General features: G+C 36.3%; 2 protein-coding genes across 8 annotated transcripts in view; one reads left to right on the top strand and one right to left on the bottom strand.

Moving 5' to 3' along the window:
• LOC141905900 (uncharacterized) overlaps window positions 1-9,228 on the bottom strand; it is a 71,772-nt gene extending 62,544 nt beyond the window's left edge. For all 6 annotated transcript variants that reach the window (XM_074794983.1, XM_074794985.1, XM_074794988.1 and 3 more), the window contains exons 1-2: window positions 9,184-9,228; window positions 6,971-7,082 (exon numbers count right to left, since the gene is read on the bottom strand). The gene's annotated coding sequence lies outside the window, so the exon portion shown is untranslated. The remainder of the gene's footprint in view (window positions 1-6,970; window positions 7,083-9,183) is intronic.
• A 217-nt stretch (window positions 9,229-9,445) lies between these two features.
• On the top strand, window positions 9,446-16,102 carry LOC141905280 (branched-chain-amino-acid aminotransferase, cytosolic-like). Of its 2 annotated transcripts, none has more exons than XM_074794108.1 (11): window positions 9,446-9,552; window positions 10,203-10,292; window positions 10,718-10,918; window positions 11,456-11,566; window positions 11,890-12,009; window positions 12,373-12,533; window positions 12,691-12,833; window positions 13,065-13,153; window positions 13,732-13,800; window positions 14,561-14,707; window positions 15,345-16,102. In XM_074794108.1, the coding sequence occupies exons 1-11, from the start codon at window positions 9,529-9,531 to the stop codon at window positions 15,399-15,401; spliced, it is 1,212 nt and encodes a 403-aa protein (XP_074650209.1). In that variant the 5' UTR covers window positions 9,446-9,528; the 3' UTR covers window positions 15,402-16,102. The 2 variants fall into 2 exon arrangements, with proteins under 2 accessions (XP_074650209.1, XP_074650210.1); XM_074794109.1 differs by having other exon boundaries at window positions 9,451-10,114.
• Window positions 16,103-16,351: the final 249 nt, after the last annotated feature.

Raw genomic sequence — 16,351 nt, 5'->3', positions numbered from 1 at the left:
TATTTTCCCCCTTCGCAAGTAGATAATCCCCAAAAGTCACTAAAAGCCTAGGGCTCCTACAATGCATAACAGAGTTTTATTAGATCTTTTAGGATTTTACCTATCCCCAATACCCACAGATTTCAAATGTCTTCATTTTGATTGACCCTTGATTTATCCTCCAGGGGTACTTTAGTAATTTGAATAGGTTTGTAAAGGCTTTATAAATATCGCATTGATATTGATACCTTCTTATGTTCTATAGCGTTGCTGGTAAGAATATATTGGCAAAGGCTCTTCAATCAACAACATTGAACCAAATTCAAAACATAGTCAGAATGACTGTAGCATCGAATGATTTTGTCATCTATTGAGCATCACAGCAACAATTCAGATTTCAACTGAAAGCATTTATTTGATTTAAAAAGAAACTGATATCAATGAAAACTAAACAAAAAATCTTAACCTTTTTTATCCTTCTCTACAGAATTCCTGGTTTCGAAATATCATTTTCCTAATTTGGGCCGTGCATTCGACTAGAAATTCCGATATATCCTAACAACCTAACCCGACCATTGACGTAGGTGAATACATCATTTAGTAACTAATATGTTTACTGATTATGACTTACAAATCAATCTTTTAATCAACATGCTAACTGCAAACTTCGAGGACACGAATAGAAGCTTTTTTCGACTGATATTTCTAAGATTACTCTACATGATTTTCATACACACGTTCTGCATGTGTATCTCACAGTAGCTACGTATACATTCTGCATCAGATGATGCGAACAGATTTATAAAAAAATATCGATTCATATCTATTTCGCCAATTAATGTTCTGATCTTCACTTAATTGGTAAGTAGCTCTGCCTGCCTGAGAAATGAGATATTTTGTTTGATGTCAACAACAGAGGAACAGTTCAGTATTTCGAATTCTAGTCTCTTAGCGTCAGTGCGCATATTAATGACTTGGTGTAGTTTGATGGCTTGATATCCATTCTTTGTAGTTGAAAATTATTCGCTTATAACTGAGGTGTCGATGGTTGAAAAATCTACGAATTTGAAAGTTTACACCGATCGTATTTCTGGTAACAACCCCGTGACCGTTGGCAGAGACTAAAATGATGGCTTCAGAAAATGTGTCGGTTGTTGACGCTCAGTTTCTAGGCCACAACGGATCAGACCTGACGTCCACCACTGAGAAGGCGGGGTTTAAACCTCATCCTCGGTGCAAATACATCCACCACGCTGATTACAAACCATTTCACGTGAATTTGTATCTACAGATCACGACGTACATTATTTTCACCATTGCCATCTTCGGTTTCGGCACAAATTCACTGTCTTTTATCATCCTTAGTAAAGAGCGTTCAAACAACACCAGTATCTTCTATTTGAGATGTTTGGCTATCGCAGACTTTTTTATTAGCTTGTCGTATATCATATTTGACTTCCAGTATCGGCTCTACAGTCACACGCTGTTACTGGACATGACCGTTGAAATGAACCACGTTATGAAGCGCATCTATACATACACTCAACACATTCGACTTTTGTCCTCGGACATCAGTGATCTAATAACATTGTTAATAGCTATAGACAGATATATCGTTGTTTGTTGGCCCTTGAAAGCTGTTAGTATCATTAGTCGAAGGAAAAGTCATATCTACATTACTTCTGTGGTTGCGATTACAATAGGCGATGGGTCTAGAAACTATTTCATGTATTATGCTCGTCGTTCTGTTAATCCGTGCACTGGACACGAGAGATGGACTCAGAAGTTGACACAATTTGGTAAGAATATATATTTGAAGTACTACAACATGTTTGTCCGTGCTCCTATATTTACTATAATTCCGACCTTGATCGTGATTCTAATAACTGCCCGACTGGTTTTTACGTTGAGACACGCCGGCGCGGCGAGAAAGGCCATGTCTACAAGTAATCGAACTTCTAACGACAGCAGCAGTGACCGTAGTCTAACTCGGACGTTAGTTCTCATTTCATGTTTCTATCTACTGAAGAAATCGATTAGCCTCGGCGCGGCAATGAATAATCTTATATTCACTATAAACGGGAAAATCGGGAAGGGCCCTTCATCGACGACATTGAACCAAATTCAAAACGTAGTCAGAATGATCGTAGCATCAAGTAATTTCGTCATCTATTGCGCTTCACGGCGACGATTCCGAGTTCAACTGAAAGTACTTTTTTTATCTAAAAAGAAAGTGATATCAGGGTCGGATCTAGGGTCTGATTCAGGGAAGGGTGGATCCCCAAAATAGGGCACATCACTAATCAATAGGGCACCCCCGGAAAGGAAACTCATCGGAAAAGATTTCTAATTTTTTGGATACACAGACGACAGGTTTATGAATTTAAACTTTTTTAGGGTATCAGATTAATATATTTCATTTTCCGGTGAAATTTCAGGGCAACTTGACATTTTTAGGGGGGTTTACCCCTGCGCCCTCCCCTCGGATCTGCTCCTCATATCAATGAAAACTAAACAAAAAATTGTAACCTTTTTTCCCTTCTCAACAGAATTCCTGAACTGCCACGACTTAAGAAGAAGGTTTTATAAGTTACAACTTACGAAATTACGTTTTATATTTTATAGGTATGGGAGTTTTGAAAGGGTGGGTTATCCGGACATAATTCATTTGGTGCTATAGGTCAACACAAGTCGCAATGCGAATCTCAATAGAATAGCGATAGAAAAGACCTCTCAGAAATGACATCACACAAATTTCCTTTAATTCCTTTATTTCTATAGAATCCACGAAAGCGTAGCTGATACCGAAATTTAAAAAAACTAATTTTCACGAATTCCTGATACCGTTTCCAAAGAAATCGAAACCGAAAACCAGTGTTTAGTAAACATACACAGGGAACAAGCTTTTCCTGGGGATGGCCTGATGAAAACATGACGTCATACCGATAGGGGCCCGATACTAGACCAGATTATCAATAATGACGTAAAAATCTTTTCCCAGGTACCGTGCAGACTCTATAGAGCCCTGAAAACATCTGAAAGCCTTACGTCAATGTATTGAATAGCAATTTTAATCGAGATGTCTAAAAAGAATACATTCAGCGAGTGCACTGATTCAGACGTTCAGGTTTTTCATTCGTCTTACTACCGAGAAGTCACAGAATTGTGAGTTAAAATCATAATTTTCCAGAGTAAGATTTGTATTTCTAACATGCCCCACGTAATGTATCCTGAAGGAAATATCATAATTTTCCGGGGTAAAATTTGTATTTCTGAGGGATACTTACGTGGGGCACAGGATATTCTAAAATGTGCTGCACATAATGTATCCTGGAGGAAATATTTGGTGCCAGTGATCTCCACAACAGGATTGAGAGAGGCTCTGATAATTCCTTTGAAATGTATAAAAATAGATAACATCAAAATTCAGCTTAATTTTCTGTAATTTTTGGGGGGGATTGAAAGTCTTGCTACTTTAGCAACCACGATATCATTATACTTAATGAATGCAGCCCCTTCAAAATGCCAGCGTATGGAGAACACAGGATACATATATTCAATTATTCCATAGCGGTCATTTTCAATCAGTATATATTAGGACCGAGATTATGGAATTCTTTGTCTCTAATCATTCGTAATAGGCCATCTCTAAATTTTTTCAAGCGTCATCATAAGCGCCACCTTATTTTTCAAAATACATGCATTAATCTCTTGCAACCATCCATTAACCACACTCAATCTCCTTTCTTGTTATCACCTGAAGTAAACAAAAGTTGTCTAAGCTTATACTTCATTATTTTTTTATATCATCGTCACTGTGCTAGACCCTCGATGCTGTCACTGATTCCTCCGCTTTTTGTACTGTAGAGTTTGTACTCATATCTATGGAGGGGTTAAACTTCGACAATCATTAGGATTTTTCGAACCCCTAACATGCTCATAGTGTATGTATTTTTCTTTGCAACTTGCCTTGTAAGTAATTGATGAGTTCCCACATAAACTAAACTAAACTAAACCTTTGGGTTATGTTTGCAACCAGGTCCGGATTTCCTTCGGTTACTTTCAACGGTGAATTCGTATATTCCTCAATTTGTCGAGTTCGCCAAAGTTTACTGTAGCTGAAATAAGTATATTTCCCAGCTTGCAAATAGCGAACATCTTTCTCGAGAAAATCTAAGTAATTAGTAACAGCTATGCTCCGGCAAAAAAAGGAAAAACAGATTTTCACAAGTCAAGATTGCTTCGATCACGAGCTTCAGTCAACTCAGCGGGGAGAACCGCTAAAACTAACTAGATTCTCGAAGCGAAACGAAAAACGCGAGAAGTTATTTTTTCTTCCATTTGTTTTCCTTATTTCAAGGTTGAAAGTTCACAATTTTAAACATTGAAATATTTTTCCGCAGGGTACTTTTTCCAAAAGAAGGACTTGGAAGGACTTGGAAGGACTGCTGGAAACCCTGAGACAGGAGCACAAGGAGCACACGTGCTCCCGTCGCAATTTTCCCCGCGCCCTTTTGAAAATGCAATGGCAATATTTTCTGGCAATTTTTCCACCCGCAACTTATAAAATAGCAGTCTGCCACATAGAGATTTAGCTTATATTCTTATTTCAAATATCCTTCAAGTGCCTAGAAATTGTGTAAAAATGCACTGAAAGTTTAAAACTTTCATTACCCTTGTTTTTGGCTGCGTGGATACTTAATTAAATTGTTTTCAGTCTACATGCCCTTTTCATTTCTTTCGGCTCCTGTCTTAGTCTGCCCCTGGATCCACCCCTGAATATATACTTTTCAAAAGGATTTCTATCATACTTTTGTGCCTGGCATACCGGTAACCCCTAAAAATATCTCAATTTCAACCCATATATTCAACCAATAATAATATCATAATGTCCAAAACGCTAGTTACCTACTTCAGTTTGTCAATCTGAAATTAGACAACCAACAAAGATAAACCCCATCAGTCACTTGAATGCTTGGAGTAGATGGAAGATTGTTTACACGAACTGGAACTAAAATTTACAATGAGGCCTATGTATATTGCATTTCCGGAGAACAAAAATCATCTAAATCCGACCGATCATCCAAATATACATGTACTCCAACTTTCAATTTCATAATCAAACGCCATGTATCATTTCGTCGTCCAGAAGGTTAGGTGGTTTGTGAAGAACCAAAATAAGCATGAAATCAAAAATCTATCGAACAAAAATTGTTCCCACCAGTGGTCGAATAGCTGGCTAACTCGCTATTGTGGCAGAAGGAGAACAAATCCTCCTGTTCAAAGTTTGAATTCTGCATAATTCTGAGGCTGGTTGCTCAAAAGTCGGTAAGAGTTAACTGGTGGACTTATCATATTGGTAATAATGCATTTATCCACCGGTTAACTATAACCAACTTTTGAGCATCTGGCCCCTCTAATTTATCCTCGGAGGTGTCAAGTGTGTAATTACTCCTGAGAACATCGGCATAATTAATCTATACGTACATCTTTTTAAAAATCTTTCAACACCTCAGTCACATCTTTAATACGTAAAGAAAATACCGACGATTATTCAAAGATTTACTTACTTTTTGCTGACGATCGTTTTTTTTTTCAAGAAAAACAAATAATTGAAATACGACGCAAAAATAATTGAAAACGCTTATAAAAACTAACTTGCCTCAGATAAAACTGCAAACAGAATCCATTGCCCTCTCAACGCAGTCTAAAACATACCACAATCGCAGGTGAGGGAGAGAGGAGAGGGAAGGAATTATGTGTTGAGCACGTGTTATACGGCCTAGAATCTACCAATCGCCGTGTGTTTAACCATGTGCAGTTCATTGATAAAACTTCACCGGGTGAATACACCTGAATTCACGAACATCCAGGTGATCTTCATCGTTTACAAATCGAAAACCTCGCAATAGATCAAATCGCGTCGAATGCGGTCCTCGAAATCCATTCAGATCTCCATGAGAAATATTTCAGAGAATTTTTCCTAGCTCTATAAATATAAAGCTGCCGTAACACATCATTTCATTCATTCTACTGTTTTGGCCAGAAATGCTAGTTTTTTTAATTTCTATAAAAAAGCTTTATGAAATACAAAGCATTTTTTTGGAAATAAATTATCATCGTCCTTATCATAACAGGGTTCTTCAGAAGTCAGTCACACTGAGGAAAAATTAACCACTTTGTAAGCACTTTTATGATAGTAAAAGTAAGCACATTTCTACGGCATACGTGATATCTTTTTATTATCATTTAAGCCTAAAATGACACAATCCACAACAAATCGCTGTAGCCCGAGGCATCTATATTGGCATAAGACATAATTGTAGAAAAAATAATTTGGGATACCAAATTAGGTCCATAGCTGTAATTTTCGATGATATTCAGTAAAAATCATATCCCCATGGCTTGGAGGATAGTACGGGGGGGGGGTGTTTGTTTCACAATCAATACCATGTGTAAATGAATATAGCTGCAAGACTCTTGTAAAACGAGAAAATGGCCAGCGAAAGTTAACTCAGCTAAAATAACTTTAGTCTGTGTCAAAAGTTGGTCTAAGCTCGATTTATTGCCATAGAAAAGGTGTCATTGCTGTCCCAGAGGTATGAAAAGAGCTAAAAAATAAACATCACATTTCCCGAAAAAAATTGCTAAATATATCAATAATGCTTGATTAACTGCTAAGTAAACTGCTAATTGTTATTGATAATGCTCGAATGACATTAAACCATTCCTGATTCGGATTTTAAAATGCCTGACATGTTCAAATTTTTCAAAGTTCCTTTCTTTTACACGTGATTATCGCAATCCATATATCCTATCATAGATATCAGCGGGGAAATTGAATTTCAAACATCTATTTCTTGCTATTGAGCCAATATCAACTCATTAAAAGATTTATTGATCATCAATTCATGATTTCTTCATCAAATTATCCCTCTTCGAAATAAAACGAATGACGCGATAAACATTGCAAATAAGAGATGCGTTTTACCTTGAAGAATTAGTTGCGTTTTCGAGAGTTGCAGAGGAGAAGTAAGTAGTATCCTGAAGTCGATTGCGCGGCGAGCTTTCTTGTAAATGCGATCATCCGCTAGTAGAAGAGCCTGCAACGAACGAACGAACCAAAATCAGAAATAGGATGGTTACGCATTCTGACTGAATGTGCAGGCATATGCATTAGAAAAAAATCCATGCAGCTCAGTGTAGCAGTCTGCAACCATCCATACAGTACATTAGAACCTAGGAGTAATCAGTCAGTATGATTCCGTCAAAATTTGATTAACTAGCATCGCAAGGCATGTTAAGATGCTGCTTCAGTTAAGTCTGCTTAAAATCCAGATCACTTTAATCCAATATCTTATACCATAGTTCCCACAGTTACATGAATTATAAATTCCCAGGTTTTTCCCAAATATTTCATGGGTGATTTTTCAATTTTCACAAATGGAAAATGGGGGCCTTCATAAAGACGAACAGATATGATCATACTACAGTCAACCTTTAAATGGTAACTGGTTGATAAAGATAATTTTCTAAGGACATCGCTGAAGAAAATTGCCCTGGATGATGCGATACGTGAAATGTAAATAAATTTCCCAAATATTTTCCTGATTTGAGAATTTCTCAAATTCCCAAATATTTCCAAACTGTGGTTTATCATTACAAAATTCCCAAGTTTTCCACAATTTCCCTGTGCTGTGGGAACCATGACTGACATTATTTCATAATATCTACAGTTAGAAATCCTTAATCATGTTCAAATAAATTTGGCATTATCACGAATTCAATATAGTTACTTAGCAAATCCCATTGTTGATGACTTAATAATTTATTCTAAACTAAAATATCATTTTATTTTTGAGTCTCTCTGATGATGAAATTTAGATAATCCCTGAAACTGTCAGATTAGGATGAATTATCAAATCATCAACCCTGGGTTTTGCTAATTAAGTCTGAACACGGAGATTTATATCAGTCTGAAGTCTATACATGTATTTGTTGTCAGAAAAATGTTATTGTTGCTGTTATCGAAGCGATCTCTGGCATGAAAATGGATAGACTTTCATCGTATAGAGTCTACTAAAAGTATACAAAATATGATCTTTAATCTGAATTTCTACAAACAAATAAACATTGGTCTTCTTATTTGGGATAAAATCCAAGATTCGTTATAGCTGATAATAATTGTTCTCTGCTGTTAACTAATTTCAATAGAAATTTGTTTGACCCATAGACCTAGAGTAGACGTAAAAGGCACCAGGTGGATGTAGACACTACTTTTTTCTAAACCTACAAGAAAATGCAAGCCTAAAAAGAAATCTTCTAGATTAAAAATAGGCGGTAAGCTATATTCTGGTATTCAGGCGTATGATGTAGAACATATTAAGAGGTCAACAATTGGCTCTTTTTGGCAACATGCAGAGACTAGTACACAATGACAGGAGATGGATTAAAACCCAAGATAGTCCATGACCACTAGTCTCAATAAATTAGCAAGACCAGGACCCAGTTTCACGAAAAACGGTTTAGTCTGAATACCAGTCGTTGTTACAGGTTCGTGGAACGACGGCTAGGTACTAGACTAAAAACAGTTAAGTTTGAATTGTTGTCCTCCATAAAAAAAACCATGATAACATGAAGTAACCACTGGGAATTACACCAAAAATTTGCGTTTAACTTTTTTGTGAAACCGAGCCCAGCAGATAATGTAGCCTAGTACCAGTTAGGTTAGACGGTATGACTGCAGTTTAGGTGTCCCTAATGGTTATGTACCTAACCTTACCATAACACTATTCTTTAATAACACTAGCACCACCCAGTGGATAGGTGACCCAAACTGCAGTTAGACCGGTTAGACTATATGAAGAGTAGAAAATTGGATTTACAATACAAAAACCGCTACTACTGAACCTGAACACTACACGGTCATTGGTGGCATATATCTCTACTACCAGAGAAGGAACCGTGGCACGCATAGCCAACAAGATTAAAACCTCACCGATCTTTAGTCATTAGCACATAAGGATTTTGACCCCAGGGGCCAGTGGCAGTATCCTATTCCTCCTACTAGCCCTAGCCTAGAAAAAGACCTAGGATACTAGGTGTCAAAATCGTTTTGCGTCAAGTCCCTGTGGTCATAAGATATTACTTTATCAGTTAGCTCATAGCTACTGGTTAAATTTGTAAACAAACGAAATTTTTAACCTGTAATGATCATTTTTACGTGAATTAATCGATGAAACCTCGAAATTGGAAGAAAATACTATGTCGCGTCAATTCATGTAGACACCATCAACATTATCATTGATTATTGATCTTGAAAACAGAAAGCTTACTGTCAAATACTGATCATTAATCATCCAGGGAAAAAAAATAATTTGACTGATTTTAACACCTTGCAATGTCAAGAATTTGTTTTATTATTTATAATTCGTCACGGTCACCAGTTTCAGTCCTTTACGGTTTCTGCGCAACACTAACAGTCTCATTTTATTTCCTGGTTCTTCGAATTTTCTGCTGTTTTAAGCCGATTCAACGCCTGACATAAACATGAAGTGCGTTCTAATGTCGCAGGTGAGTATACCTAGGTCTTCCGCGATATTTGAGCATCGGCGTATTTCGTAAATTTAACGTCTTGAAGTTTTATCGAACATCATTCATTCGTGACGGTCGTCAATTCAATTCAAGTTTACTTTATTGATAGCATCCTGAAGATAACTATTAGGCCTAAAGAATAAATTCGAAACGTTTGAAATTAACTTAAGCTTTAGAATTTTACTCTATTGTCGTTTCAAACTGGGCAGAGAGTGTTTCATCAAAATTATTTGATAGGCCTACATCCTCACTTGCCAGGGTTGGATTGCCTCAACCGACGAAGCTTACGCCAACACAAATGCTGGCCACACACCCTTCATTGTCTATTACAAAGCCTGAGATTTTTTAGAGAGGCAATCAGACCCTGGCATCGAGGATGGTTTGATAGTATTTTCATCTTGATTTTTTGCTCTATCTGTATTTTTACGTTCACCGACGTAACCTTCTGGCAATAAACTGTCAATGGTGGAGAGAGGGCGAAAGGTGCCTATTATGAAGATGAGTAGACAAACTTGGCTGCCGATAGTCGTGGCTGCACAATGTAGATATGTTAGGCTTACTTCATGTTTTCAATAAGACTTAATTGATCAAAAGCTTAGTTTGTGAGATGATGTCCATTGAAATTTCAGTCAAAGAATGTTTTGGGTAATATTCTCCTGAAGGCACTTTCCCAAAATAGTTTAAGAAGATGCAGTTCATTGAGTTTAGCTCCACTGAAGGTAAGTTTTGAGTGCCGATAAACTTCAGTTTCGTGATTAACAATTCAGTTTATTAATCTTGCCTGCCGCCATTGCTTGCGAAAGTAAACAGAGATCTGATTCCACTGTTCTGGGTTAGAATTCTAATTGAGTAATCCCCTGTTAGGAGTTGATACCAGTCTGTAAAACCAGCCCCAGGTGTAAAGTTTAGAAGCAAATTGGTTTGTTTTTATTAACTTAATTGAAATCCAAATCGGGAAAGATTATTTTGAAGTTCCCTGCTTTCCCTCAGAAATTAGTGACAGTTCGCTGTATTTGACTGATAAGAATAGCCTGTAATTGTATGTCCCCAGTGTGGTAAATCAGTCAAATAGGCCTATAGCAAAATGAAAATTTCATATATCATAATTTGTTAAGATATTTTGTCCTTGATTATGTCTTTGCAGTATGAAGGATTAACTGTCGAACTAACAGATAAGCCAGCTGAGAAACCAAGCCCAGATGGTCTAGTTTTCGGACAGACTTTTTCTGATCATATGCTATCCATACATTGGAAGGATACTGTCGGTTGGGCTAGTCCTCGCATTCATCCCGTCAAACCATTGCAGTTACATCCCGGAGCGAAAGTTCTTCATTACGCGAATGAAGTAAGTAGGCCATTCTGAAGTTTGAAGAGGAAGATTTTGTAAAATTGCAACAATATCAATCAAATGTAGCTAAAGTTACAATGTTAAAATGTGTGCAATTTGAAGAAATCGTCGGTACAAGCAATGTTTGTAGGCCCGACAGCACCAGTAAAACACAAGCTATTTTTGTGCAAGAAAATGTTTATTTTTCTTCATCATTTGATTTTAATGGTATCTTTACCCAAATTCAAGCCCTGCACAGCAAATTTCTACTAGGCCTTATTGGAAAAATTGAAAAAAGAAAATTCAGATACACCTTAAGAGTGCATCAGAAATAGACTGATAAGTGTTGTTATGAATCTGTTACAGAAATTAGAAGGTCTCTTGAGGAAACATTTTTCTGATATTCTTCGAAATTAAAGAAATTGTCTCAAGAATTTCCTTGAAAAGTCCTTGAAAAAATCCTTAACCAGGGGGAGGATCCTACCAGTTAACGCCTAATCTTTTTTTGAAAATGTTTTACTCGTTATTTGATATAAATGGTATCTTTTTAAACAGTTGTTTGAAGGTATGAAAGCATACAGGGGAGTCGATAATAAAATTCGAATGTTTCGCCCGCGTGAAAACATGATTCGAATGAACAGTTCGGCTGTGAGGGCCACTTTACCCGTAAGTAGCGTGTAAGAACCCGATTTGAAAGCTTTCTGAAACTGGCCATTTTCGTATAAATGTAGAGGTGACGTCGGTTTGAATTAACTGATCGAATTTCGATTAAAGTCCTGACTCCTGTATTTAATTAGAAATCTTTAAAAAAAACCACAATTTTCCAAATTCAAGCTCGTAATTCAATAACCTACTCCATATTGAATCTGGCTGATCCAGTTCTATCGGAAATTATTTACAGTCAATCATTTAGACTTATACTTACCGGTATGTAGAACTTAATTCTTATTCGTTATCTCTTCTGGTTAAATTTCATCCACTTTCCACAGACATTTGATGGAGATGTTTTGGTGAAACTAATGAAAAAGTTGATTCATATCGACCAAGAATGGGTACCTTATTCAACGACGAGCACGTTGTATCTCCGTCCTACGATGATCGCTGTAGATGTGAGTATATATCAAGCTATTTATCATCTTTCCAAAATTTGAAACAATTTATAGAAATAAGTACAGTGGAACCTCGTTACAACAATCTCGGATACAACAGTTCATCGGATGTAACAAATATAGAATTTTGAAGTAAGGCAATTTTATTAATTTCCTACTGTATGTAACGAACTATGGGTTATTACAAACATATTTTCTAGTTCTAGTTGACCGTAACAAGGTTCCACTGTACCCAGTTTGTAATACATGTACCTTTGTGATGGTATTATTCCAATTTGTAACCCGCATAATTCAAGTCTATCTTTGAACAACTTTGTGATGAAAAATAACGATAACCGCTATCTATATTTCTTCATCTTACAGCCATCGCTCGGAGTTCGTCCGCCGCAGGAAGCTTTACTATTCGTGCTTCTGTCGCCAGTTGGTCCGTATTTCCCGACTGGATTGAAACCGGTCTCGCTTCTCGCTGATCCTGCATTCGTTCGTGCCTGGCCAGGTGGTAGCGGAAACACAAAAATGGGCTCGTAAGTTGCAATTATTGTTTTTAAGCAACAAAGCAACACCACTTTGTTATCTCAATGTGATAACAATATTGTACAATTAAAAATCAGCAATGTACCAATACTAAAATTTTTTGGATCAGAGTTCAAAAATATTTTGTTTTATGTTTTGATTTCATAGAAACTACGCTCCGACAACTTATATTCAACAAATAGCAGAAGAACGTGGATGTCAACAGGTTCTATGGTTGTACGGACAGGATGAACAAGTTACAGAGGTCGGAACTATGAACCTTTTCATGTATTGGGTAAACGAAAATGGAGGCAAGTACCCTTATTCCGATAAGCCTTGTTGCTTTTCACGTCGAGTCTAATGTCTTTATTACATAAGAATTTATAGAGAAATTGTTGAAATTTTGACTTTCTGCATGTGCAATTTTTTCAAAATCTAGGGTCTGTTACACAAAACAATTTGAAGTCTTAGTCATACTACGTACCGTAATACTGAAACAAAGATTATATCAACCATTTCTAATCAATTTATTTCTTTTTTAGAAAATGAATTGATCACCCCTCCATTAAGTACCGGTGTCATATTGCCGGGAGTAACCAGGAAAAGTCTGATTGAACTTGCACAAAATTGGGTAAGTACTTAATGTCCAAGATTGTGAATTTACTAACTAGTCATTTGATATTCCTGTGGCTGATCGCAAAAAAGGACCATGGTATATGTTCAAACTATCATTCTAGAAAACCATACAAACTGCAGTCAACCCCCGATATACTGCCCACATCGATGCAGAATGATTTTGGCGGTTTCTAGAGTATGGCGGTATATCGGGGGAGTTTTACTTAGTATTTGTATAGAGATGTGCATTGAGAAAACCTGGTGGTAGGCGGTATATCGGGGGTTGACGTTACCGTAATATGGTGATAATGAAAAATAAATGAATAAAGAGTGGATTTTTTGGAAGTACCCTTATTTTGTTTACCCCTGTAATCAAGATGGAAGTGTTGGGAATGGTGCCATCCAATAAGCTATCACTCTTTGAGCTGATATATTAAAGATAGCTTATTGATCTAGAGTTACTGCGCTGGTAGCTTGTACTTATTGATGATTATGCAAGCATGAATATGGTCTGGACATAGATGATATTGTATGTAATAAATTAATTTGAGGCATTGATTTCGTTCGATTATTGTAATATCATTTATTTCGCAGGGAGAATTCAAAGTCTCGGAAAGATCATTCAACATGGGAGACGTTGTGAAGGCATTAAAAGAAGGACGGGTAAGAGTTGAACAAATTTTTTCTTCCTATAATCCCATTCATGAATTTCCAATTTTTGATCTTATATAATAGGTAATAAGATAATGGTGGTGTTCCGTAAAAGTGCATTTGAACTTTTGTTTTAAAGGTTACTTATGCTTTACAATATCTAATTTACATCATTAGATGAACCTTCGGTTTCACACAAATTCTATTGTAAAATGCACCTTGTACAGTAACATTCGGATATGATGCATGATTTTTTGGAAATGACTAAAGTTTCAACCCCCTTGTGAACAGATGGGTGCCCTTGGGTGTGGGGCCCATATTGTATCATTGCCAAATATTTCAACACTGTTTTATGGGCCGAGGACTATTACAATATAGATTCCTTGTTTAGGGATTTTACCCCCATGGGTTACCCTAATGAATGGAGTCCATATTCCTATGATCGCTACTCATCATTTAGAGATATTTTCCAAGTTTGGTATTCATATTCCGTGGGCAAACAGGTACTAAGTTAGATAGCTTTTCTTGGATTTTATCCCTTTAAGGATGCCCTTAGCAGTTGGGCCATAAGATAAATGAAGAAAATTGAGGTTAAAACACAGCAGAGCTATGTCAGTTGACAGGCTGCTTGTTATGGAATTTATTTATGATGTACACTTATTTGATAAGAGAAAATGTTGTCAGACTTGTTTTACACTGAAACAAATATTTGCTCTAATCTTATCACATAACGTGTCATATAACCCTCTCACCATGTAATTCTATTTCACAGGTAAAAGAAATATTTGGAGCGGGAACTGCATGCTTAGTTTGTCCGGTAGAGAGTATTCTTTACAAAAACGAAAAACTGCATATACCGACGATGGATCAGGGTGCAAAACTCACAAACCGATTCCTTGATGAAATCACTGCTATTCAGGTACATTTACTATTGTAGAATAAGTGACTATCTTCATAGCAAATCGGCATTCCTATTCTTCCTTGGTCAACGGTTCTTATACGTCTCATTTCCCCATCGATATATAGAAGAAGAAACCTTGAATCAGCTTATCATGCCCATAATGGGCTTAACGGTCTTGAAATCAATTTTCTCAATCTGCTGTCTACTACTTGGGTCGTAATTGACATGGTTGAGGTGTGTTGAGGCAATTAAAGTTTGGATAATATAGAGAGAATCCCACAATAATAACGAAAAACTAAGTCTGAAAATGTTTCCTAGAGCTAGTAGTTTATTTGACGGCTTCAACTATATTCTAATAGTCATCTCCAGGAATACTGTTCGTAACCTTCCACTAGGAAACTCTGTGGTCACCAGAATTTTAACCCAGAACCCTGGATTGATATGACCAGTATGTAAAAGTCAGATAGCTTCAAGTTGGCCACAAGGCGTCTTCAGAGATTTTCTCTCATGATCAATTACTAAAGTACTATCCCAAATTCTTGAAATCTCCAGGTACATGAATATTGTATATTGTTAAACAACTTTTCAGTATCTGTGTAATAATTTGATTACTTTGTTATCTGTATAAACTATATTTTGTTGTTTATCTTTTTAGTTTGGACGTGTGACGCCGCATGAATGGGTGCAATATGTGGAAGATCAAACTGCTTGATTCGAATTGCACCATTCGATTAGCGCGTAGATACATTTGTAGATTTCTAACAGTTTGCGGTGGAAAAATGAAGACATGAAAGAAAAATAAACAGTTGCTTTTTAAGATCTGATCCAGGCGTGACGAAATACCTTTTTTCGTGTACCTACCTACTTACTTGAATTAACCACAAAGTTCTTAGACTCATTCCAAATTATCGTTAATGTGTTCAGTTAAAATTTCCTATTCTAGTAGCTAATGCCATGTGATGCACACTATTAGAAGAATATTTGCTAATTCCAATCAATCTTTTAGTTTTAGAAACCTATACAATTCATGGAAGAATTGTATGAACAAGTTGACTTGATGTTTGAAGCATTTATTTCGAATTTACTCAAATATTTGCCAGTACCGGTCTTGTTAATTTATTTGCATGTCTTTGATTTTTGACAAATGGAACGTTAGTTCTTAAATGGCTTTGTAAGACACTTGAAAAAGGTTTACCTAAGATACATAATTCGAAGAAAATATTCTATGTTTTAAGTTATGTCTGGTTTTTACAACAATACATGTACTGAACTTATGTAACTAATGACAATGATCTGATAGGTCGTCTGTCAGTGTAAGTGTGCTGATGGAACTAGTCAAAATTTTATCGATATTTGGCTTTAATCGTGAATACTGAATATTAATAAAAGTATTTGATTCTGTGAGGAATAATAAAGAGGTTTTCTATGAAAAAAAGTTTTGAGTTTTTCATTCCAGTCGTCGACAAGAATTTGAGTTAGACTGTTGGATCTTTTATTTTTAGTGAAGAAGCAAAAACTTTAATGGTCTGATAGTGTTTTTTTTTTTAGATACATTGGGCTTTATTTCTGGGAAAATTTTACAATAAGTTATTTTGCTATGGTCAAAATTGACATTAATAGCAAGGTTAGTCCGATAGTGTTGCATGCCCTTCTTCATCAGTG

The sequence above is a fragment of the Tubulanus polymorphus genome, chromosome 5, assembly GCF_964204645.1.
Source record: "Tubulanus polymorphus chromosome 5, tnTubPoly1.2, whole genome shotgun sequence".
NCBI classification, from domain to species: Eukaryota; Metazoa; Nemertea; class Palaeonemertea; order Tubulaniformes; family Tubulanidae; genus Tubulanus; species Tubulanus polymorphus.
This window is presented reverse-complemented; position numbering and strand designations above follow the sequence as displayed.

Coding starts and splice junctions, on each gene's coding strand:
- LOC141905280 (XM_074794108.1), top strand. CDS start 9,529: ATGAAGTGCGTTCTAATGTCGCAG. Junction 13,154..13,731: donor TTGAACTTGCACAAAATTGG/GTAAGTACTTAA, acceptor TTTATTTCGCAG/GGAGAATTCAAAGTCTCGGA. Junction 14,708..15,344: donor ATGAAATCACTGCTATTCAG/GTACATTTACTA, acceptor TTATCTTTTTAG/TTTGGACGTGTGACGCCGCA.